Here is a 26358-nt window from a genome sequence, read left to right as displayed (position 1 = left end):
TTGATGAAAAACTATATTATGGTTTTTAATGACCATTTTATGACATACTGTACCATAAATCACTTTTTATGACATTTTACAACTATAAAATGTTTTTATGACATTTTATGACTTTTTATGACATACTATAATATGACGTTTTGATGACATTTTTACAACATACTGTGACTTTTCATGACTTTTTGATGACATACTATACTATGACTTTTTATCACTTTTTTGACAAACTATAATATATTTTTATGACATTTTCATGACATTTAATAATAAGACTTTTATGATATACTTTACTGTGACTTGTTCTAACTTTTTTATGACATACTATACTATGAATTTGATGACATAAAATACTATGACATGTTCTTAATCTTTCATCACTTGCTATACTACGACTTTTTTATGAAATTTTTCATGACATACTAAACTATTACTTTTTATGACTTTTATGACGTTCCTCATGACATAGTAAAATATTCATTTTTATCACAGTTTTTTGACATACTATGATATATTTTTATGACATTTTCATGAGATATTATACCATGACAACCTTTTTTATGACTTAATGTACTATGACCTTTTTGACTTTTATGACATACTATAACATTACATTTTTATGACGTTTTATGACATTCAATACTATGACTTTTTATGACTTACTATACCATGTCTTTTTCATGACATTTCTTATGACACACTATACTATGACTTTTTTGACTATAATATGATATTTTTATGACTTTTTATGACCTACAGTACTATGACTTGTTCTTACTCTTTCATGAATTACTGTACTATAACTTTTTTATGAAAATTGTCATGACATACTAAAAAATTACTTTTTTGACTTTTATCACATACTATAATATGATATTTTTATGACATTTTCATGACATACTATACTGTGACTTTTAATGTAATTTATGAGATACTATAACACATTTTTGTGACTTTTTCATAAGATACTACACTACAACATTTTATAACTTTTGTTATGACATACCATGCTGTGAATTTCTATGACTTTTATATGGCATACTATACTAGGACTTTTTAAAGACTTTTTATGACTTTTTATGACCTGCTATATGACATTTTCATGACATTTTTAAAACATACTGTGACTTTTTATGACTTTTTGATGACATACTATACTATGACTTTATATCAGATTTTTTTGACAAACTATAAAATATTTTTATGACATTTTCATGACATACAATACTAAGACTTTTATGATATACTTTACTGTGACTTGTTCTAACTCTTTTACGACATACTATACTATGAATTTTATGACATAAAATACCATGATTTATTCTTACTCTTTCATGACTTACTATACTACGACTATTTTATGACATTTTTCACGACATTCTATACTTATGACTTTTATGACATTTCTTATGACATACTATAATATGATATTTTTACGAGAGTTTCATGACATACTAAACTATGACCTGTTTTTTATGACACACTATACTATACATTTTATGACATACTATGATATGAAATTTTCATGACTTTTTCATGACATACTATACTATGACTTTTTTGATCATATACTGTACTATGACTTTTTTATTTATTTATTTATAGTATGACACTTTTTATGCTTCTTCATCCATGCGTGGGCTCAGCAGGCCAATGCGTGTTCCGTGCTGCTGATGACTGACTCTGCAGCCCTGAAGAGAGAGAGAGCAACATGTCAGCAGCAAAGCCACAACAGATGGGCCGTCACAGACTCTCTTCTTGAAATTTTACTTGACATACTACGAGTTTTGTTATTGACCTATTTATATCATACTACACTACAACACTTTTAGGTATTTTTGACATTTTTATGATACACTATACTGTGACTTTTTCTGACTTTTTCAAGACATAAGACTATAAATTACTTTTCATGACCTCTTATGATATACTGCACTACGATGTCTTTATGACTTGTTTCTGAAACATCATTCTGTGACTTTTTCTGACATTTTTCCGATGTACTATACTATAACTTTTTATGACATTTTTATGAAAAACTACATTATGGTTTTTAATGACCATTTTATGACATACTGTACTATAAATCACTTTTTATGAAATTTTTACAACATACTGTGACTTTTCATGACTTTTTGATGACATGCTATACTATGACTTTTTATCACTTTTTTGACAAACTATAAAATATTTTTATGACATTTTCATGACATACAATACTAAGACTTTTATGGTATACTTTACTGTGACTTGTTCTAACTCTTTTACGACATACTATACTATGAATTTTATGACATAAAATACTATGACATGTTCTTAATCTTTCATGACTTGCTATACTAACAAACTATACTATGACTTTTTCAGACATTTTTCTGACATACTATACTATGACCTTTGATGACTTGTTTCTAATATATTATACTATGACTTTTTCTGACATTCTATAACTTTTTCAGGACATACTATACTGTGACATACTAAAATATGACTTTTTTCTTAAATTTTTCGGACATACTATACTATTTTCTTACTTTTTTTCTCACATACTGTTATGGTTTGGGGTTTTTACTGGGGTTATCTTTCCTGTCTTGCTCCTTGTGTTTGTTTCTTGGTCTGTTCTGGTAAGTGTCTGTTGTCCTGCTTCCTGTTTTATGTTGATAGTCTGGTTTCCTGTCTTGTCTGATCTTGTCTACTTTTTCGTGGTGCTTGTCTGATTGTCCTGCCTCGCCCTAATGTGCTTCACCTGACGTCTCACCTGTTCCCCATTACCTCATTACCTCTTGTACTTAACCTCTGTGTTCCTTTTGTCTTGTGCTTTGTCGTTTTGACCTGTCTCTGCATGCAGCCTGGCTCTGTGTCTTGTCATGTGCTGCACATCTCCAGTCTGCCTGTGATCCTGCCTGGGATCCTGCCTGTGCTCCTGTCTGTGATCCTGTCTGTGACCTCGCCTGCCCTCCAGCCTTCCCCGTGAGTTTTCTTGGTGGTGTTTGGCTCCCGTTTTGGATTTTTGTCTTTCACTGTGCCGGCTCTTGGATTTATGTTGAACTTCCTGAGTTTGCCCGGCCTAAGACAATAAAGCCTTTCTACGTTTCCTGCCTCTCTGCGTTTGGGTCCTCCTTCCACAACCATAACACATACTATTCTATGACTTTTTCCGACTTTTTTATGACATACTATACTATGACTTGTTTCTGTCATTTTTCTGACATGCTATTAAGTGTTTGTACTTTTTCTGACATACTATATTATGACATTCTATACTATGACATTTTTGACTTTTTATGACAAACTATTATATGAATTTTTTTCAGAGATTTTTTTCTTGACATATCGTACTATACTATGACTTTTAATGACATTTTCTGACATACTGTAACTTTTTCTGACATACTATGCTATGACTGGTTGTAACTTTTTTATGAAATACTATGACTTTTCTGAAATTCTATACTATGAGTTTTTCAGACATTTTTCTGACATAGTATACTATGACCTTTGACTTGTTTCTAATATATTATACTATGACTTTTTCTGACATTCTCTAACTTTTTAATGTAACACTATGCTATAACTTTTTTTTTTACTTTTTCTGACATACTATAATATGACCTGTTATAACTTTTTTTTATGAAATACTATGACTTTTGTGACTTACTCTACTATGACTTTTTTTCTCAAATTCTTCTGACATACTATACTATGACTGTTTTCCTTTCTTTTTTTGACATACTATTCTATGAATTTTCCGACTTTTTATGACAATCTATACTATGACTTTTTTCAGACATTCTTTCTGACATACTATGACTTTTTATGACATACTATACTATGATTTTTTTATGACTTTTTTACGACATACTATACCACGACTTTTTATGACGTACTATACTATGACTTTTGATGACTTGCTTCTAGCATACTATACTAAGACTTTTTTTCTAACATACTATACTGTGACTTTTTATTGACTTATTTTAACTTGCACTCTATGTATTCAATTCTCTTTTGTTTGACTTGTGTGCGTTGTTTTTTTTGTAAATATTTAATGAGCACTGTTAAAGGGAGCCAGAGATCTAAGATTGTCACTGCCACAGCTGTTTCTCGGTAATTTACATTGACATCTTGAAACCTATCAAGCAAGCAATGTTTTCACAAACTGTTGACATTATCCATTTAAAAATACTCATGATTCAGTTTCCGCATCCAGCTCCAATCCCATATGTTGACTTACAGAATACCAACATGTGGGAGGAAGGTTTAGGATGTGGGGTGCTACAGTGCCATGGAAAAATTGGAGAGTGCATCTTTGACCTTTAACCTTCTGAATGAACACAACCACACACACACCAAAATTAGCTAGCCAGCACTGATCTGCTCACAACTCGAAATGTACTGTCATTGATAAATTTTAGGAAAAAATGTGGGAAACATGGTCAAGCACCCTCAGACACTCTCTGAAATGCAGCCGTTCCTCTACTTCCAAACTAAAGTTTGACCATCTCTCGACTTATACAGCCCTTTCAGACATTTTTCCCACATCTGTTTCTCTTGTTTTGGAACATTTACTCAAACAAATAAACCAAATTATAACCATACGGATGTGCCTCATCTCTTGCAGCATAAATGGTGATTAATAAAGTAAATATTGAGTTCTAGTTCAAACCCACAGTGGCATCAGACAGAGTGCTGTTGCTGCTGCCAGTTTCTCCCTGCTCAAGGAATATTTACCAAAGAAGTTAGTTTGGAAAGAGTTCCTGTAACTCCACCCTGAAACTGTTGTTGGCAGAATTACAGCATGCGAACAAAAAATAAAGAGTTCTACACTCAAACTTTTTGTAAGAAAGATTTATGAGAGGGTACATACACATATGGAATAATTTTAAGCGAGGTTTTAGTTAATTTTGTTCAAATAGGGCATAGTTTTTATAAATGATTGAACTGTTAAAGATATATTACTCTGGTGTAAAGCACAAAGGTGTCAAAAGAAGAAAGCTAAGCGTTTGTCTCCATATCTGAGAGAGCAGGATGTGTTGTTTGAACTTTTTCCGGTGTTTAGCAGAAGGTGTGGCTCACTGTAGCCTACACAACATCCTGTGTGAGGGCATTGGCACAGAACATTTGACAACACCAAGGCAGCAATGACACAGTGAACTAAAGCCAGGAGTACAATGCGGAAAATAAGCAATGTATAAGTCAATGTATTTACTGTATGCCACTGAGCCTTCTTAGAGAATAACTTATCAGGTAATAATCTGCATTTGCATCCAGAACATGGGTGTGGACATGATAAAAGCTACATCGAGATACCAAAATGCAATACAGTAAACCTTGCAAAAATACAAATGTGGCGGCAAATATTGACTATTTTCATTATTCATTAAACTGTCCATTAATGACTTACTTTGTGTCAGAAAATCTTACAATTTCTCAAAGTGATGTCTTCATATTGCTTGTTTTGTACGACCAACAGTCAGAGCCCTTACCCCACTAACTGCATTCAAATCGTGTCTGTCTGAGCTCCGGTCCAATCACTGCACGTGCTTGTTATTCTTTCATCCATCTTTCACCCACTGTTTTGCAGACCCTTGCCACATTATCCCTGTCACGCCCAATTGCATATTTGCACAGATGGACGACATCATTGCATAGTCTGTTCTTGCTCTTTTGCACTCTTCGTCTGCCCTGATATGCTCAACTGTTTTTTTTTCTTCACACCTTTGTATCACACAGTTTTAGAACACTCCACTGCTCTACATCTCTATCTAGACCACAACTCTGCACTAACTGTATGTCGACTCTTTACCACATTTCAGCATTTAATATAGTACGTCAATTCACATTTACATTGACTCTTCAACATTTATACAGTCTGTCTATTCATGCATATTGTCTTATTACTGATCTACAATAGCACCTTCACCACCATTTGCACTAACTGTAGACTCTTCACTACATTCAGCATTTCATACTTATTTTATTATTACTAACCTACATCACTAACTAGACCACTATTTGCACTAACTGTATATTGTACTCTTCACAACATCTCAGCCATGTTAAAGACTCTCTATTCATGTGTATATTGTGTTATTACCTTTTCACTTTCACACTCTCTATTATCTGCACTTTGTGTGGCCTATTGTATTTTATTCTGTTTTCCTGTTTTTAAGTATGCAAAACTGTATGTTGTCTTGGAAGCTTATGCTCTTCTTGGCCAGGTCATTGTTGCAAATGACAACCTGTTCTCAACGACCTACCTGGTTAAATTGAGGTGAAATAAAAAATAAAGAGAGGTTTAATCAATTTATAAAACAGGTGTCCAAAATGTTGTTTGTTTTTAGTTGATTGACTTTTATTGTCTATTGATTGCAAATGAATTGACTGTTTAGGCATTACATGTCTGCACAGCAAAATACAAAACAACAGTCCTTCAATAAATATAAAAAATAATGTCAAAGTGTTGATTCAATTTCAGACTGTATTCTATGACGTTTTGAAGATTGACTATGTTTAGAGGTGGAAAAAATACAAAGAACACCTTGTGTGAAAGTCAAACACCAATCAGTTCTCCTTAAAGATGCACAGTGGATTTTTTGACCTGAAGCAGTGCTATAGAAGTGCTATAGAGCAATGTTTCAACAAGTTGGTGTGTATCTCGTGCTCAACTGTTGAGCCATGTTTGTTTGGCTAAATTTCCTTTTTTTTTTAAATGTCTGTCCCCATCTCCCCAACCACCTCCCTCTCACTACCTTGTGGTCTCAGGTCACAAACGCAGCAGGCTAATCCCAGATTAGCCTCCCAGTGGGACTCCGTTTCAATCCCCTTTGATGTCTAGCCGGGCCGGGCCGGGCCGAGCCACAAAACTGTACGGATCTAAAGCCTGCACTGACTTCCGCTGTCTGCACTGCTCGCAAATCAAATTTCAGCACAGGGCCTCCGCCTGTCAACACATCAACTGAGAGTATTGTTTATGCAACAGTCACTTACACAAGTGTAAGTGAGATTACAGTGGATTTCCAGACTGAAGCCCTGGCACTCTTTGTAAACTAAACTGTGGCAAGATTGTGGCATTTCCAGAAAGTCATGAACTCTGAAAGGGAAGCTTCTGAAACGCTTTGATAAACTGTTCCTCACACTCAGACTGCACATACGCAGTGGCCTGAAGTGGCACTTTTCAACATGTCTAAGAGTGGAAAAAATGTCTTATGGCAGACACACATCTGTCCCAAATCAACAACGTCAGAGAATGGTGGAGAGGAAGCGGTGAAACTGACCAAGAAAGCACAATGTCGCATCGGTGGAATAATTACTCTTTAAAAGCTAAAATACAAAAGTCTGTGACCTGAAGCTGTCTCTGCACCACGATTCATACACACATGGTAGTGATATAAATGCAAAATCCAGATAAACTGCAAAGAAAAACTAAAAACCCTGTGGATCACCTCAGACTGAGGCTGATGTTTTTATTCCTGACATTATTCATTTTTTTCTGTTCTGATTTATTCAAAAGGTCTGAGATTCAAACCGGCAATCTCTCATAAAGTCTAGTGTCCGAGTCCAAATTTTTGGATTCAAAGTTTTATACACATGGTAACAATATCAACGGAACCGCAAAGAAACAGACGCGTCGTTCTCATTTACATTTCCCCTCCAGACGTCTCAAATTGAGGTTGGAATTTGAACATGTTTAATACTTTTATAATCTTTCATGATGGTTTTGGGAAAATGTAGATGTAGGGTGGGGGGTTTCTGGCACCACTTCCTCTAACTCTAAGGTGCATGGAGAGGGGAAATGAGTCTTGAGAGCTCAAAACTCCAGCAACACTTGTATTATATAGAACAACTTATTGTAAGACTGAGGTGCTTCATCTTGTGGCCTTCATCAGAGTCATTATGAAATACATTACAAACAGCACTTAGAATCGGGTAGGTACCGAGTACCCAATTCTTAAAATGTTGTCATTTAAATATGATATTTTCACAGTTTATATTAATTTGTTTTAGTATTTTTCATGCTGAAAATTAGATCCTGTCACTTAATCCTGTTGTTCTTGTTCATCTTGAGTTTTTGGTCAGTTGTTTGGGGTTGGCAGTCAGATAGGGCTTCTCTTATTTTTGGGGTTTATGGTGTTTTATTGCATTACTGCAAATTATAAGAAAAAAAATCTAACTACTTTTCTGCTAACACACACTTTACAGGTTATTAGTTTAAAAGAATTTGAAAAACATTGAAAAGGAGGAAACGCTAAAGTAAAGCACCAAAAGAAGTCAAATGTCCACATGATTGTCATTACTGTCTTTATTCTTTTGAGAATTGACTTTACTTGAAGGTATCTACATAAGAGTGACATGACACTGTCATAACACAGTCATGACACATGAACCCTGACCAAAACATAACAATAACCATAACTTGTCATGAATAAACCAAATGACATTTGCTAAAAGAAGGTTATGTCATAAAGCTTAATGACTTGTTTATAATGTTTATGACACGTTCATGACAGTGTCATGTCACTTTTATGTAGATACCTTCAAGTAAGGTGTCCACTTAAAGAGGCTCAGATGGACGGGACGTTGTTCCGGCTCCACTCTGGTTCTCGTGGAGGGATGTAGTCCGTGGAAAGCTGTTTTGGTGTCGCCAGCATTTCAACACGAGCACTTGCTGTGGCTGTCCTCGCTGCCTTTGACACCTGGATTTGGACATTTATAGTACAAAGTTTTAGTACTGATAGAAACGCCGTCAAACTCTTGTATTGTCTTCACTTTCGGGACATTCTGGCATCCCTCGGGTCAAATTGACCCGTGACTTATTTGGGGTTTTAAAAACAATTCTGAAATAAAATTTTACTTCCTAATCTATTGACAAATATTGTCTTTATTTTAATTTCAAACAATTGAAATAACATACAGTATATGCTATCTCAATACATATAGGGAATGCACTCAGTCTCTACTAGAACACTATTGAAAGTGGAAGTGGGATTTGTTTTTTGTCACGAGGTTATAATTCATGTAAAAAATCCACTGAATCCATGGAAAAAACATAAGTTGTCATATCTAGAATAATTTTCTAAGTTGAGTCAGGAATACATGTTCATCACAGAAATAAGGTAAGGCCGTTGATTTTCAGGAAGAAAAAAATGTATTTGTACCATTTTTCTTCTTCAGCTACCAGTCCACCACCATGCCTTGATTTGAATGGGGAAAGAATTTCAGTTCAATTCAAATCAATTTTATTTATATAGCGCCAAATCACGACACCAGTTATCTCATTGTGCTCTTGATGAAAGAGCAGGTCTAGACCGTACTCTGTGATGTTATTTACAGCAACCCAACAATTCCTAGAACTATTTTATGTGAAAACAACTCCACAGTTTATGACGGGGAGCTGGTTCAAACAGTTGGAAAATATTTTAATTGATTGTTTGATGTCGAACATACAGACAAGTGAATACTGTTCGTTTTTTGTTGAAATGTTTGGTCCCATCCCAGGCTCTTTTTTTTTTTAAATCCACAGGACTTTCTAGCAAAGAACCTGTTAATAATGAGATACTTACGGTCCAGATTGATTCCACCGGGTCTCTGAGCTCGTGGCAGACGTTGCTCTGCTTCAGTCTGGGCAGCGACAGCTGGACCAGTCGTCGGGAGATTTTAGCCGTCTTGGAAGCAAAGGAAACGACGGACACAACAGTCTATGGAACACAACAGGACGAGGAAAAATCTGACCTCATACACCTTTTGCGGGTATAATCTAGTAAAGTCTAGTCTATTTATGTAGCCCAATATCACAGAAAATCTCATTTAAAGCATTTTTCCTGACATTTATAACCACAGGCATAATAAGACAAGACTAACCTTTATTGTTCCCCAGAGAGCAGCATAAGGACAGCATTAGTAACGATAAATAGAGAAGGTAAAATAAGAGGTATATAAAACTGTGCACTGCTATATATTACAACTTCTGGTAATTCAATGTGTAAGTTTAAATAATGAAAATAATCAGAGAATGTGTTTTTAACTAAATACCTGAAAATAAAGTCCCAGTTCTCATTATTAGATATAATGGTTGAAGAAGTATTCAGATCCTTTACTTAAAATAAAAATACTAATACTACACTGTAAAAAGAACAAATAAGTAAAAGTCCTGCATAAAACATGTTACTTACGTAAAAGTGAGTAAGTATCATCAGGACAATGCACGTAAGGTATTAAAACGTAAAAGTACTTCATACAACTGAGAAACTGGAAAAGGTCAAAACAGTTCTGTCAATCAACTAAGTTATTAATCATCTAATCATTTCAGATGGACTTGTAGGCTGTTATATTGTTGTAAAGTAGAATACATTATAACTAGTAAATAAAGAGTAAAAAGTACAATATCTCCCTCTGACATGTAGAGGAGTAGAAGTAGAAAGTGGAATGAAAAGAAAAGACAGACAACAACGCTGATGCAACTTGTCAGCCAACATGTGTATCTTTTAGCATTGCCCGCGAAGGTTTTCTCAGTGTGTTCATGAGTGCTTTAGGATCTTACCTCTCTGTTGCTTAGGAAGTCTGGATGGTTCCGTTTGGGGTTGGAGAGTTGCAGCAGTCGCGGTGTGATCACAGCAGCTTTCACGCTGGGATCAATGTGCCAAATAGGACAGTTATTCTCACACTGAGGTGTGTGAGGAGGCCTGTGGGACAGACACAATGACATACAGTATAAACTGCTGCTAAGAATATGCTGCCAGGAATAAACATCTGAAAAGTCTAAAAGGTTTGCTTATTGAGCTGAATTTGTCCATCAATTAAATGAATTGTCATTTTGTTCTATAATTAGTACTTTTCTTGTAATATCATATCTTTATCCTGAAAGAAAAAAAAAAACTCCCTGTTTTTTCTTCACTAACTATTTCTAGAAAATCTGAGTGTTGGAAGTACATCTGTGGTAAATATTCTATACATATGGCCCGTTTACTAACTTCCTCCTCCAAATCCTGGCGCTTTGAACTCTATTCTGTAGAGGGCCAGGATAAGTCGGTTTCTGAATACAGCGGAAAGCTGAAAGAATATAGCTACAACAAGTGGACCTTACATTTAAAGTATTAACCCCACAAGACTTCCAGACCCCAAACTAAATGCCTTTTTCTAATATGCATTTTCCTAAAAACAAATGCATGATGTAACTGAAACAGTTTTTTAAATATCGGTTGAAACTCCCTGTAACAGAGCAGCTGCAGACTGCAACCTTTAACAGAAGGCTGGTACTTTGGTATTTGAGCCCGTTATTTGACTACACATATTATTCACAATACAACAAGTGACTTGTGTGTAAGGACACGTCTTATAAATACTTACATTTCTTTTAATTCAATTCAATTCAATTCAATTTTATTTATAGTATCAATTCATAACAAGAGTTATCTCAAGACACTATACAGATAGACCACACTCCAGAATTTACAAGGACCCAACAGTTCTAGTAGTCTCCTCCAGAGCAAGCAACAGTGCGACAGTGGCGAGGAAAAACTTCCTTTAAGGCAGAAACCTCGGACAGACCCAGGCTCATGGTAGGCGGTGTCTGACGACCGGTTGGGGTTAGAATGAAGAGTGGCAATAACAAAAATAGAAAAAATTTGTAGTCTGTAGCAGTTCTTTGTAGTAGTTCATGGCATAGCAGGACGCTGTGCGGCATTACAAGGCACAGCAGGACGTAGCAGGGCACTGCAGTGTAGCAGTAGAACATGGCATCACAGAACATGGAGCGGGACCAAGGCGACAGCTGCTACCCTGATTTTGGAGCCTCTCTGATAGCAACCCAAAAATATTTCAGTTACCTTCACTACAGTAATTGTTTTACCGGGTTAGGCATTTTTATTCCCCAGCGGCACATTTGTGTAATTTTAGAAGAAAAGTATTCTATTTTGATCTGCCACATGCTGCCTTGTGTTTTTTACCTTTTACTGGTTGTTTTTTTTTAGCAACAAGATGAGAGGATTAAGTTTCAACAGATGGTGATGATTATTTTTTTGTGTAGGGAATTAAAAACAGCTATCGAAGTAATACCTACTATTTAACTTACAAAAGCACATATCGATTTAGTTTACTGAATTCAGAATGTGAATACTGTACAAATCTCTCAACATGTTCTGCTGCTGTGTTTAGAATTTTAAAAAAAAGACTACTGCCGCTGTCTGCGAGCGTCCCGGGGGTCCTGCACTTTGGACAATGAGCTCTATTGTCTCCGCTCCTCGCTCTCCCACAGTCTGACACTGAAATAACAGATGTCCAATCGTTGGCTTCCTCACACAGCATGGAGATGTGAGTGTTGGAGCAGAGTCTCTGCTTTTCCTATTTATATGATATATTATATTCTCCAGCAATTAAGTTCTTGACTTTGGTTTGTATGTGGACCCCCCTGAGGGAGAAGAAAAGATTTGTAGTTTTGAAGTCAAAAATCTGCCCCCAAAAAACTACAATATGAAGGTCTACTGAAGAGCTAGACGTGGAAATAATCCCTAAACCAGAAATACTGTACATATTTCTAATGGTGAATGTTTCCAAATGGTTGCTGTCAGTGGAGAAAAGATAATAATCAAAATAGAATAACAACTTTAAACTTAATCAACTACTGCTGACTAACACTGTACTCTACTCAAGAAACCTATTTAGGGCTGCAACATCTCATTTTGTGTGATTAACAGTCCCAAATTCTTTATATATTCTATTTACAATTATATAAATCATAGGAAAGCAGAAAATCCTCACATTTGAGCAGATGCATGGAAGTAACAAATCAGAGGCATTTCTGCTTGATAAATAACTTAAACCAGTTTTGTTGCCCAACCTTTTTGGCTCTCCACCTCTTAAAACAAGCAATGCCTACTTGTGGTTATACCTTTCAGCCAAAGAAGGCTTTTCCTTCTTAAATTGTTTTCTTAACATTATTTCGAGGGGCCTGCAGGGGTGTAAGTATCAGTATTTCCGACTAAGGAGAAAAAGACAAAAATACGAAAAATATGGACCTCATAATGTGTAACAGAAATCATTTTAAACAATCTTGTCTCATATTTAGGTTATTAACCCAAGACTGGGAATTACTGTCTGTAACAATTACTCGATTCTCAAAAGTCATTTCCTGACAAACGACTGCTCGCGCTGCGCCCTGGTAGCACCCCTGGTTGAGCATGCGCCCCATACACCAAGACTCAGTCCTTACCGCAGCGGCCAGGGTTCAATTTCGACCTGCAGCCCTTTGTGGCATGTCCCCCCCCCCCTTTCTGGCTTCAGCTGTTCTATCACTTCAAGGTGTTTATTATAAAGGCATACAAATGCATTCAAAATACATATACATGGTTATATATAATCTGGATGTCTAAAAACTATATTTTAATTAAATATAGCCTAAGCATCTAGATGTCCAATGAACTGCAAATTACCAAAACACAACTCCAACATAACATACAGATATTTTTGTACTGCATGGGGTTTGTTTTGCTCTCTGAAGCTGCCACTTAGATAATAGGCTTTCAAATAAACACAACATCAGAGAACTAATTTGACCTGGGTTTGGTTGGTTCAGTTCCACTTGTCCTCTCTTTAGTGGTTGTGTTTGATGTCTAATGAGGCTTTTACCTTGCTTCCTGGGAGCTGCAGCTCCTGGTTTTGGGTGTTGACAAGCGGACAATGTGCTCGTACTGGGATGCCTTGTAGGAAGGACGTTGGGTCTTCCTGGAGAAGCTCGCCGCCTCCTCCTCCTCCTTCCTGCAGGAAAATGCACGCTGTTACCACATCCATTATATGTTGTGTTGTGTGTCTGGGACAAATGAATGTCTTGAGTCCGGAGTTAGGAGGAGGAGGGCAGATACAGAACAATGGATGAATGTCTGGCTGATGATGGAGGTATGAGTGGAAAATCATCTGTACCCATAAAATTATTTGAAATTGTTCAACCATTAGTGCAGACAATGGGGTGACACATAACCACAGTCAACTGCTCTCTGCTGACAATTTCATTTTGGCCCATTGTTTTGCTCGGGAAGCAAATATGTAGTCCATAAGATTATGTAGAAGGATTTAAGGAATGTATCACCTCTCAAATCATTTCTGAGTGATTGGCGGCTGGTTGTATTCTATTTTTTCTTCCCATCGACAAATCCAATAAAAAAAGACTAAAAATAAACTTGAATTGACTATAGCCCGCAATAAATACAATATAATGTAATGGCTTTAGTGGGGCCGGGACCCACAAACAGAGAGACAATAAAATCATGTAAAATAGAGAAGCAGTTCAATCTTAAATATAGGAAGCTGGAACCAGAATTTATTTTTGCCATTTTTCGCTTAAATACTGTATTGTTTAAGTAATTTTTCAAGTAAAAAATACCCAACATTCACTGGTTTAAGCTTCCCAATTGTGTTGATTTTCTAACCATTGCAAACTGAATATCTTTGTGTTTTGCACTGTTAGTTGGACACAAAATACCTTTTTGAAGACGTCAGCCGTGGGTTTAAGAAACTGCGATTGTCACTTTTCTTACTATTTTATAATTTAAAAGATGAATTCATCTGCAGATTAATCTTCCAATGAATCCAGAATGAAAATGATCATTAGTTGCAGCCCAGCTGCCGTACTCTACATTTTGCCATACTATTGATACTGAGGTATTACACCAGTAATTATTGTGACGGATTGGATTTTGTGGAGAATGACCAGAACGTCTGCCAGATAATCAGATTAGAAATTAACAAAAGCAGGGCGGGCGATTTTGATGTTTCCTGCCAAACAAGAACTGCTTTGGAATTAGCCTGTACATTGTCCAATCTGCTCCAAACTGTTCCAAACTGCTCAGGCTTTAAAAGGGTCCCGGCCTGAAGACAAGTATCTCCTCCCAGCTGGTCCAAACTAAATCTCTGATGAACACCCTGCTTCGAACCAAAGCAGGTTGTTTGCTGTCATCTTCAATTACAGTCAAATGCTATTATTTGTTCTGGAAGCTGCACTTCCTGTTTGGGCTTCTGATTGAATTACAATGCATTTAACTGAGCTTTTGATGTGACAGCTGAGGCGGGGGGGGCAACAACAAACAATGTTGAAATAAAAGCCTCTGGAGCTGTCATCACAGCTTCTTGTCCACTAATTGCTCCCAATAGCTCTCAGGGGCGATCATCTCTGATCGGGATGCAACTGGCATCAGTCCTGAACATCACTTTGCATTTTCTGAATCAAGTCTGTGCCAAAGAGCATCCGAGGGACTTAGAAGTCATTACCCCTTCAGCTTTGCAAACATTTTCCCAAAGCACAGCGTAAAAAGGCTTGTGTACAGTCCTCTGGAGGACGAACACAAACAACCCTCCCTTCCTCCCTATCATGCCTTTTGATAAGACTCATCAATAATGTTTGGGGTGCAGACAGGCCGCACTTACCTCCGGTGGTCCTCCCTTGCTGAGGTGTCTCTTTTGTGCCTGGCTAGGTATTGGATTCTTGTGCTTGGTAAGGCTCTGAGTGCAGAAGCGGAGGGGGGCCATATTGGCTCCTGGTTGCCCCAGCTCAGCTTCTCACTGATCGATGAAAAGAGGAAAAGTTTCCAATGAGGAGATGCAATGTAGACAACGTTGGTGTAGAAGCAGAACAAATATTTTTCCAAGCAGGCAGGTAATTACCAAATGAATGAATGAATACTTTCAATTAGATGTGAACTCTGTTCATTATTCCATTGTTTAGCCCTTTTTATAACACACATTTAAAACGTGCCAGACATCTGTCTTTGATTATGTAGTTTAAAAAAACTGCACTCAAAGAAGGAAACACAGACCGCAGAGGCTCCTGGCTTCTTGGAGTCAATTTCACACCAGATCAATGAACAAACATGCAATTTCATATGATGTAAAAGCTGGAACAGACCTCATCCTGCAACACTGATGTGTTTACAGACCAAGAATACAATGAAAAACGGCCAACATGTTACTTCAGAAAAGTTGTTTTTACATATGTAATAAAGAATCTGATTTTAATCAAGAGGAAACATGTCATCTGTGAAGTATGACTCAGCTACTCACCATGGCGTTGTGGCCCAAACTGATTTTGAGGTTTTGTGCTGTGCCAGCTCCAAGATTCTGCCAGGAAAAAATAACATTCCCCCCCAAAAAAACCATAAATGAGCTTTAAATACAAGTGTAATTCAGAGACTTTGAGCCCAGGGGGAACATGCAATCAATCAGTGGGTTTCCCGTCTGTGTTGAGGATTTTCGTCTTTCTGTCAGAGCTGTGACATCCAAAAACTGGCTTTAAACCCTAAACCTCATTGCGACCACTAATCAAAAGTCAAAGGAGCAACTGACACAGTTCATCTGTGAGTCATACATTTTCATGACTTAGGTTTTTCATTTCATCGGACTGACTGAAAGAGAAAAATTAACATATATAGCTTAAGATTTTAGACTTTCTATATTTCGTTGTGATCCTTCTAGGAGATATATGGACGAGATATGGACACACTAACACATACAAAATAGTTCCTTTTAACATCCCATATTTAGCATTTATAAGCATAATCATATAATTAGGTTATATAGAACATTGCACTGTAGGTATCGGCAGACATAAGAACATTTGAAGTCTATTATTGAACAGGTTTTAACAATCATAATTTCTCTGATAAAGACAAGATTCATAACTACAACTGTGTTGTAATAGAGTGTCGGTGATCAGGTTTATATTCCAACATCCAGTTATTGACGCATCACAGGAGAAGTTAAACACTTTTTAATTAAATATATCTGTGATCTAAAAAAAAATGTATGGAATGACTTTATGTTGCTTATGAATGCTAAACAAATAAACAATGTGTTACCAAAAAAGGTAGGAAACTGAAATAAAGAATGTGGATAGAGACACATTTCGCCCAGTAATGTGTGAATACATTAAAATAAAAAGTAAAATAAGGCAAAACATGAGAGGGAAATAACACATTAAAGCAGCACAGAGGTTAGAAAAGCAGCTAAACTATTTAAATGATACAATTAAACAATAGGAAATAGTGAAAATAAGAGAGATTACATTAAAATGCTTAAACACACATTGCAATACTTTAGACCAGTGGTTCCCAACTCCTTATTATACACATTATCACTTTAAATTGTTGCAATTGTTAATTACACTTAACTATGTCAGCAGCACAGAGAAGGACTAAGATCTAAGACAGGCTGAAAAATATATACCGAATGAACTAGATGAGAGAATTAAATAAGGAAATTGAAGAGATGACATTACTATGCTACACACACATTCCAATATTAGACCGTGTGGTGGTTCCTAATCCTTTATCCAATAAAGTTGTTGTAGTTGATTCAAATGTTTATTCATTACTTTTGGCTTACTAAGGAATGTATACATGTGCATTTAATTTAAATTAATTAATTAAAAAAGAGCCATTACTATCTTATAAGAAACTTATCCAGATATTTGGATGCAAGCCACAGTAGATGAAAAATTAAAGAAATTCATAAAAACATTGATACTTCACCTGTTTGATGGACCAAATCTGGACCGACTCCCTGCAAGGATCAACAGCAAAAGAAATAAGACTGAAAATATGACACTACAAATATTTAAAGACAGTGCCGCACATATCAATAAGCACATTTACCTTGTTTTCCGGACACCATCTCAACTTGCAGATGGTTGGAGGCTTGCTGCCTGTTGATGGTGTCACACTAATCTCCTGCTGTTGCTATGGAATCAGGATACCTTAGCGACCGCGTTCAAACCTGAGAACCCACCCATCTGGCTGTCTCAAGACTTCTGAGGCGGGATGTTAAACTGAAAGTGATACGTCGAGGTCAGCTGCTGTATTTCTGGAGAGCCGCTGTGTGTTTGGATCAGATTCCAGATATAAGAGCTCCGACGGTCTGACAACAGAGTACATGTCAGGAGCAATAAAAGCACACCAATCAATTTTGTGGAAACTATTTATTTAGGGGGGAAAAAGTATGTGTGACAAACTGTTCACGCAATACTTTATGTTGGACATGTTTTGGTATTTGAAAAATAAAACCGGAAAACTTGATGAAATTATAAAGAAAAAGTAGTCTTTGAAACCCTTTAAGTTCCTCATAATTGGACACATGAAGGCTTTGCACACAACAATGCTGTTCCCCTTCATCCCAAAGTAACAAGAGGTAACAGTGAAATAAAACAGATTTCACCAAATTAAACCTTAAGACAAATTAACAAGCAGCTGTGCACATCTCTTTGAACAGCACAAACAAATAGCTAATTCAAAAGAATCCTAGAAAAATAGTCTGGTTCATACTTTCTTTTAAGAGTTCTTTGTTCCAAGATACAGTAAATTCCCTTTTAAAGCTGTTATCCAACAATAACACACAGAAGGTTGTTGGGTAGTGTTAAGTAGTGGTTTCCCGTGGAAAGTATGCTTTTATTTTTTATCATCAGTTTAAATATTAACAGCATATCAGAAAACTTTAACAGGTACCACAAGTTTAATGTCCTCTTTTTTTTTTAAAGCTGTAATCATTGAGTTTGCATGTTGGCGGCCCCAAATGGCAGAAAAAGGTTATTGAAAAATGAAAATACATCACATATCATCACTGACCTGAACACAGGTGCCCTGCCACACAAAACAGTTTTTACTTGAATTTTTTGAAATATGTTCGGTCCATATGTATTTGTGTTATGTCGTGAATGTGAAAAGGAACTGATGCTGATAGCTAGGCTCTCATGGGCTAGCTCTTAGCCAATCAGAGTCAAGCAGCTTAGCGCACTGAATATCAACAAGAACTTGCACAAATCAAGTTGAGTCTTCCAGCAGGCTTTCTATACCACACTAGAATGGCTTGAAACAAGGTAACCAAGAAAATTATTCCCCAATAAATGTCACAGAGTCCATGGTAGAACCCCAGACATTACCACAGGGTAATGAAATGTGTGTGTGTGGCAGGACACCTTTAAGCTTTGAAAGTTCACTAAGTGAATGTAACCGGTGTTTACCACTAGGGAAGGGTGTCTCACTTTGTACTTTAAGTTGATATTATGGGATTGTTTTCTCATTACAATCTTGCCCAGTACAGCTTTAAGTCATAGTATCGAGGTATTCCATATTCTGCGTTTTCTGAAAGACATCATGACACAGTACAAATTAGAAAAATAACTGGTTGTTACAGCCAACAGTTCTTTTTACATTTGTGTTTGCCTACTTGGCAAATTAGTTAGCAGACTGTTAGCTCATCGCTGGCGATAAAGCTGCAACCAGCAGCTACACAGATGGCCTGAAATGAATCCACTGGGATTCTGTACCATCTGCGTTAACTGCTTTCTAGAGTTGCTTGTTTGCCATGGTCGACAGGTGAAACTCATTACCACCTGGATGATGAAAATAAAATAAATCTTTGGTGGAGAGAACAGTTGAAAAACCAAGTTGTTAGGAGTGTCCTTTAGGCAACTAGCTTAAATAAAGCTAGATCTGGAGAAAAAAAAACATCATTGTCAAACAAGGAAAGTGTATTTCCAAGTCAGTGAAATTTTACACTATTATATCCAGAATCCATGAGTTTCATAAGTCACCCTATATCATATAAAGACAAACACATTTTTGTTAATTTTTTCATAAATAAATGAAAGACTTTTAGCCGACCTGGTGTAGTAAAACACTGATGTGAAAAGGTGCGGATAATCTATTCAATTTGTATCAAAAACACAGGAGTAAGTGACAACCACCAAACGGAGTGTGTTCATCTGCTGTCACAAACCATCTGGATGATCAGGTCGCGAGCGTCCTGGACGCCATAGGCGAGCTCTGCGTTGCCCTTCTTCACATAGGTGCTGATGAGGAGCAACTTGCGGTCCCCGACCTCGGACAGAGACAGAGCGTCGTGGAGCTCCGTGATGCTGCAGGATCCTGGAAGGTCCTGGAAACATGAGGGGACATCTGGTTGGAGATTTCAATCATCCCCTTACTTCTTATAAAAGATACACCTGAGGATATCTGCTCTGGAGTTTAACTTTTTTAGATTCTGGACAGGTCTCACTCCAGTGAAAGTGTCTCTAATAGCAGCAAGTCTTTTTGAGATTATGCAAGTACAACATCCTCTATTCCTTTCTTTCAAACTTGGACTCCAAAGAATGTTTCCACTCTGTTGTTACTACACACAGGCCTGAATTACACACACATGCTCAGTACCTATACATGCACTATTGGAGAGATGTCAAAGGGAGGGAACTGCCCATGAAAGGCGCCCCGAGCAGTTGGGGGTTTGATGCCTTGCTCAAGAGCACCTTGGCAGTGCCCAGGAACTGGCACCTCTCCAGCTACCAGTCCACCACCATACTTTGTTCCATATAGGGACTTGAACCAGCGACCCTCTGGTGCCCAGCTCCACTCTCCTGCTGACTGAGCTACTGCCACCCCATGGGTATGTCGTGAAACACAAGCTACAGTGAAGACTGCTGGAGTGAGTCAAGTAGGAACAAATCTGTTCCGTCAGATGAGAGTGAGACGATCAAAATCTTAGTTGTCTATTACAACATTCTGAGCATAAAAGATAATCTGAACAATAGATTTATCGATTAACAGAAAATGATTCAGCAACTATGTTGATATTCCATTCATCTTTAAAAAAAAAAAAAATTTAAAAAGCAAACATACCAAAATTTGACGAATGCGAAAACATGCTTTTGTATATTGAGTTTTGATTGGACAAAACAAGACATTTGAAAATAACTAATTGGACCCTAGGAAACTAAATCATACTATTTTTCACTGTATATTTTATATTTAGACCAAATGAATAAGAGAGAAAATAATCAGTACAATAATGGATAATGAAAATAAGAATTTGTTAAATCCCATGTGAACACACAGTCTCTACTTATAATCTGTGTAGCTCTCTTCTGGGACAAAAGAGCCTGCAGGCTTTAGTTAAAAGCAGCCTGGAGTGTTTTTATCTGTCATTCTCACCTGTTTGTGGGCCAGTATCATTAAAGGCAGGCGGGGGTCGGAAGCCAGAACCTCATGTAAATGCTTCTTAGCAACAGGGAAAAGCTGTGGGTTGGAGGAGTCGACCACGAACACCAGCAGGAGGGCCTTGGATATGTACTTCTGCCAGTACGGCCGGAGCTCCTCTTTACCTCCAACTGAAAGACAGACAATGACATTGACATGAAACTCATGGCGTGAAGCAGAAGGTGACTGGGGATTTTGCAGTAGGGACCCTCCATGGCAAAATGTCTGCTGTCACAGTATCAGAAAGAGGGCAGATGCACAGTGTAGTTTTGGTCGTCTTTTAAAGCACCTATTTTACACTTATTTTCAGGTTCATAAATGTATTTTGAGGTTGTACCAGACTAGGTTTACATGGTTTCATTTCAAAAAACACCATATTTGTTGTAGTGCATGTTGCTGCCGATCCTGTTTTCACCGTGTGTGTTCTGTGTGTGGTCTCCAGTTTAGCTACAGAGTGTGACATCTCACTTCTATACTATCTTTGTTGGGAGTCGCACATGTGCAGTCGCTAGGTAAGACCACATCAGCTAGATAACTCTTTCTCCAACTTTGGTCAGTCCAAGGCAGGATTAGCTGGGCGACTTCGTCTAAACGAGGGCCACTTGTGGAATACGTGCAGAACAGGGACAGGAAGTAGTTCTTTTGGAGATTATGGTGAACTAGTGTGTGTTGTAGCAGTGTTTTACCATTGATAACAAGCTAGCATGCTACGGTTAGGTCTCGGCTAGTGACGTAGAGAGCCGTGCAGATTTTGAACAGCTGACCCGGAGACTGAAGGCAAAGGACATTCAGAAACCGTATCTCACACAAACCAGCATGGATGCTTTTTTGTGTCCAAGTTTTTATGTGTGTGGAAACACCAGAGACACAAAATATCACCCCAAATACAAGAAAAACTGTTTTTTTCATAATGTGGGCACTTTAAATGATCCTGCCGACATAATGCACCTCTGTTGGCTGTTGCTCACAAATACATTTTCCAATTTAACAAGTAGAACTTTTCAGAGGTTATTGGGCCCGTCCAGTTTAACTCCGCATACTGTTGTGTTGATGTGGTTCATTGTCAAAATGTTTGCTTTCTTCTGAAAACCTACAGCTCCACCATAAACATCACCGCAATGGGTCCGTTCTAATTGGAGAACGTTTAACTTCTCAGTTATGTCAGCTCATCGTCCTGACATCACGTTGTTTGGAGAGTTCTGCTGCAACTGTTAAAAGAAATAAAAAATCCTAAAAAGGAAACAGTGGGCATTGACCAGATCTCTTTAGGGTTTAGACCTACTTTCTAGGAACTCGATTTGCAGGTCCTCTCTGCTGATGGAGACTGCGTTGAAGCCCTGCGTCGGCTCCGTGTCCTGCTCCAGGCACCCGGTGGCCAAACAGTGCAGCAGGCTGGTTTTACCCGCTCCATCCAGACCCAGAACCAGCACCTGCGTCCCTGCTGACTCCACAGACTTAGACTGCAGAACACAGACGAGTACACGGAAGATTAAGATTGTTGCTTCTTTACTGATACCATCACTATACTCACTTCATACTTTATTTGGATCTTTTCTGTAACTATCTACGTTCCGTTGCTCTGTACTTGTACAATGACAATAAAGTTGAATATAACGTAACTGTTGTGATTAATGCCCCGTGTCCACAATCAAATGTTCCCTTGAGGAACAAAAAAAAAGGCGATGAACCAAGACATTGCCTTGTACTCTGGGAAAATTGTTTTTTTGCCCACAATTTTCCTATATTTGATAGACTAATTATTAGATTTATCAATAAAATAATCTGTCACGTAAGGCTTGTGTCACGTGGATGCGCAAACCGTTTTGTTGTCATTACTTAGAATTCCCCATGAGGGCGACAGAACCCTATAGCATATACGTCCAAAATGCTAATATGACATACAGAGTTTCAAAGGAAGAATGACAAAAAACAAAAACTCAATGGCTTAACAGGGACTTTTAATATGGTTGTTAATGTTAATTAATCTTAGGGCTGCAACAAAACGATTATTGCTTAATCTGCTGATTAGTTTTCACTGTCACAGATACTAAAGAAAACCACCAAATATCCATATTTGAGAGCATGGAACTAATGCAATTTTGGAACTTTAGGTTGAAAAGAAATTGTAACTTGTCTTACTAATTAGGGCATACATTTCCCAGAACTCCCCACAGCAATCCACAGAGAACTTGCACTTGTTTGCACTTGTTTAACCATTACAATAAAAAGGGTACTTATCTGGTTGCAGAAGTAGTTTATAAACTCTAGATGATGTTCAGTTATCTAGCCATATTAAAACAAACTATATTCTATAGCTGCTGTACTCTGGTATGTTTCGGGAGTTTCTTCTACTGAGAATGATAGGCTAGCTACCTCAAGTTCATGCTAGCTAATACTAAACCCCTTTGAAGTTATGTGTGTGAGCACATTTAACTTCACCTAAAACTAGTTTCTGCCTCTGTCCTTCCTCTGTCCTAAGAACATCAGGACATCAATTTTTAGAAAACAAGATTTAAAGTAGGCCTTTATAATACTAAACTGTCCAAATAGCTGTTACCAGGATAATGTGTAGTTTTACCTTCGATGCTTTCGGAGCTTGAGCAGCCGTAATAGGAGCAGAAACAGCGGCCACAATAGTGTGTTCAGCCGTAGTTCCCTCTCTTCTCGCCTGTGCCTTTTTCTCTTCTTCCTCTCGAGCACTTTTACAGTCTTTCTCCGGCCGACTTTCAGGCTTCTTCTTCCCGGAGGAGGACGCGTAGTTCCATATAAGATAAGCGACTCCCCCCGCGATAACGACGGAGGTGCCGAGGACACCGGCTTCCTTCAAACCGAGCATGGTGCTCAACCGCCGGGTTTTGCTTTCCGACCTGTTGCAGTTTACCCGTCCTTTTAGGCCATTGTTGTACTTTACGTTTTTTTCACTTTGCGTCCACCTTGTTGTCCTCCTCCTCAACTCAACAAGTGGATTAGCAGACAGGAAGCGGAGGAGGAACTCTTCAAAACGATGTTTCCGGAATGAAGTGCGCCGCTTTTTGTTTATGCAGCGTTACAATCTCACCGCACGAGGGCGCCATTGTTCCTAAAATATTTCATTATAAACCATTAGCTTTTTTAACAAACCTAAGATCAATCAAGTAATTAGAACCAGTTTATCAAGTACGGAATTGAGGTACTTATACCTTTCTTCTTGACAACTGAAGTTACTAGTTATTTTTAAGTACTAATATTTAAAAACAATGCAATTCTCAGTGCACAAACAACTTGAGTAATGTCTTATTTTTTGTTAAAATGCAATTCAATCTGCCAATATTGTAAGAATACTCCATTTTAGTATTACTCATGGGATTAAGAATGACAAGAAAAATCATTAAATGGTATAGAAATACATGTAGGCCTACCATTAACAGATTAGGGGGTTGGTTGGGGTTTTCTGTAGAGAAAACAAATCCTTGCAAAGGTTTGAAATAACCAGTTTGAGTGTAGCCTACTCACAAAAGACTAAACAGTCCAGATTGTGAAGTCAACCTTTTCCTTCCTAAAAGGAGTAGGCCTAAAACATGAAGGTGAGGCAATCATGAAATACATTTATTAACAAATAAAATAATTCCAGTTAAACAACAGATGCACAATGAGTGAAAAATCAACTTAAATCCAACTGTTTATCAAATCAAAAGGTATTTTCCCCCCAAATAAATGAACTTGATTTAACCTGAATGCAAAAACAAAGGCCAGAACTTCTTTGTGTATCTGCAAGCCCTCTGTCCTCCTTACGCATCATGTTTGAAAGGTGCTGCCTGGTTGGTCCTCTTCATCACCATCCTCTCCTGTTTCTTAGGAGCACTCAGGAGCCAGGCCTGGAGCCTGCTGTCATCCCGAGTTACCCCGAGACTCTTCTGGGTCCGAGCCCGCAGTGAGGGAGGCCTCTTTCGCTGTCCAGCCCCAGTTTCCTGGACCTGTTCGGCCCCGGAGCTGGAGGACTCCACTCTCTTGGCCTGTCGATGCCTCCTGGACTTGGGCGCCTCTTGGATGTTGCTGTAGCTCTTCTGCTTGATGGAGGACAGGAGCCTGGCCCTGCTGCTGCTTTCGGCCGCAGCGTCCTTCTCCATCTCATCCTCATTCCCATCCCCATCCTCATCCTCATCCTTATCACAATTAACAACAGATTTTTTGCCTTTGTTCTCCTGTGAGAAAGTCTTTTGCTGCCAGGTGAAGAACTCTGACATGCAGTCTTTCAGTTGGGCGGAAAATTTCCGATGGGTCATGGTGCCCTGGCAGCTGACCTCCGCCGTGGCCTCCTTGAGCTGCTCGTAGTGGTTCTGGATGTTGGAAAGCTCCTCCAGGATGTCTGCAGAGAAGAGATCCTGGACGGCTGTGCTCCTCCCAATTAACTCTGTACACACGGCATCCCTCTTTGGCTTCATCTGCTTTTGGAAGATGAGAAAATGAGGCATGGCTGTGTAGTGTATGGCTTTGGTTGCAACAAGCTTTTCGTATATGTAAACAACATCTTGATGCCCATACTCCAATGAGTCCTTGAGAAACTTCTGGATTGGAGTCCAGTCCCTCAGAGCAAGTCTAATCTTCACTGGTGGAATGGCAAGTTGTGTGTGGTACAAACCAAACATCAAATACAAGCCTCCCACCCGAACCTGGTAGCTGTATGGAGGCAGGAAGAACTTGACGGCTGTGGCCAGCGCTACTCTACAGAATCTCTTCAGCTCAGCCACACTGGAGATGCCTCTGAAAACATCTGAGAAGCTCATCTCCCTCCAAATGGCTGAAAACAACTCGTACCTGACTGAGTCAGTGTGCTGGAAACGAGCCAGAAGTTGCTCCACATCTTCTGTCAGAGGATTGTAGAAGAAATCCGAGTAAACCGGCGGTTTACGAGGCATCCTGCGCAAAACAATAACCTCAGATATTACTGACACTCTGAAAGCGCTCTGAACGGATTCAAGGCAGGTGAGGCTCGTCATTGGCTAATTACCGGAGAACCACGCCCACAAGTGGAAGGAGCCAATCATGGCGATTAACCATCAGGTGTGGTATACCTGGGTGTTAAAACACGAGCTCATGCCTCGAGTAAATTGAATCTCTTTTGTTGAGGATTAATTAAATAGCAATAATTATAATCCCCAAAGTTAACTTTAGAACCTATACGTTAACCTTTTGCAGTAAATACAGGTAACATATACAGTATATCGCCTAAAATAAAATATGATAGACCTAACATTTATATAGCTGGGGAAATGCATCTCTTTAAACGCATCTACCAAAGATAGTTGTCTTTCTATTTTTATAGATTGGAATATGGAGATTAAAGAGGCGAAAAAAAGAGATCAAGATAATCTCA

General features: G+C 38.0%; 3 protein-coding genes across 3 annotated transcripts; all 3 read right to left on the bottom strand.

The window, feature by feature from the left end:
* Window positions 1-8513: 8513 nt before the first annotated feature.
* Window positions 8514-17781, bottom strand: LOC117951348 (testicular haploid expressed gene protein-like). Its single transcript, XM_034883024.1, has 8 exons — window positions 17634-17781; window positions 17511-17541; window positions 16045-16101; window positions 15412-15546; window positions 13621-13749; window positions 10538-10679; window positions 9561-9695; window positions 8514-8693 (listed from the first exon to the last, which is right to left on the bottom strand). The coding sequence occupies exons 1-8, from the start codon at window positions 17650-17652 to the stop codon at window positions 8562-8564; spliced, it is 780 nt and encodes a 259-aa protein (XP_034738915.1). The 5' UTR covers window positions 17653-17781; the 3' UTR covers window positions 8514-8561.
* A 160-nt stretch (window positions 17782-17941) lies between these two features.
* Window positions 17942-24027, bottom strand: arl9 (ADP-ribosylation factor-like 9). The gene is made up of 4 exons (XM_034883023.1): window positions 23584-24027; window positions 22288-22465; window positions 20961-21136; window positions 17942-19911 (listed from the first exon to the last, which is right to left on the bottom strand). The coding sequence occupies exons 1-4, from the start codon at window positions 23839-23841 to the stop codon at window positions 19735-19737; spliced, it is 789 nt and encodes a 262-aa protein (XP_034738914.1). The 5' UTR covers window positions 23842-24027; the 3' UTR covers window positions 17942-19734.
* Window positions 24028-24569: 542 nt separating this feature from the next.
* Window positions 24570-26069, bottom strand: LOC117951345 (snRNA-activating protein complex subunit 1-like). Its single transcript, XM_034883022.1, has one exon. It carries the CDS (start codon window positions 25979-25981, stop codon window positions 24773-24775), a length of 1209 nt encoding a protein of 402 aa, XP_034738913.1. The 5' UTR covers window positions 25982-26069; the 3' UTR covers window positions 24570-24772.
* Window positions 26070-26358: the final 289 nt, after the last annotated feature.

This window comes from Etheostoma cragini, chromosome 10 (assembly GCF_013103735.1).
Source record: "Etheostoma cragini isolate CJK2018 chromosome 10, CSU_Ecrag_1.0, whole genome shotgun sequence".
In the NCBI taxonomy this organism is placed as follows: domain Eukaryota; kingdom Metazoa; phylum Chordata; class Actinopteri; order Perciformes; family Percidae; genus Etheostoma; species Etheostoma cragini.
Note: the sequence above shows the minus strand (reverse complement) of the source record. Positions and strands in the feature narration are given on the sequence as shown.

Excerpts from the sequence above, each read along its gene's own strand:
- LOC117951348 (XM_034883024.1), bottom strand. Across the intron at positions 15,547-16,044 it reads GTTTGGGCCACAACGCCATG|TGAGAAGCTGAGCTGGGGCA; the intron begins GTGAGTAGCTGA and ends TTCATCGATCAG. Across the intron at positions 13,750-15,411 it reads GCAAGGGAGGACCACCGGAG|GAAGGAGGAGGAGGAGGCGG; the intron begins GTAAGTGCGGCC and ends ATTTTCCTGCAG.
- arl9 (XM_034883023.1), bottom strand. The coding sequence starts at position 23,841 with ATGCTCGGTTTGAAGGAAGCCGGTGTCCTCGGCACCTCCGTCGTTATC. Across the intron at positions 21,137-22,287 it reads GCAAATCGAGTTCCTAGAAA|TTGGAGGTAAAGAGGAGCTC; the intron begins GTAGGTCTAAAC and ends TCTGTCTTTCAG. Across the intron at positions 19,912-20,960 it reads TGATACTGGCCCACAAACAG|GACCTTCCAGGATCCTGCAG; the intron begins GTGAGAATGACA and ends TCATGTTTCCAG.
- LOC117951345 (XM_034883022.1), bottom strand. The coding sequence starts at position 25,981 with ATGACGAGCCTCACCTGCCTTGAATCCGTTCAGAGCGCTTTCAGAGTG.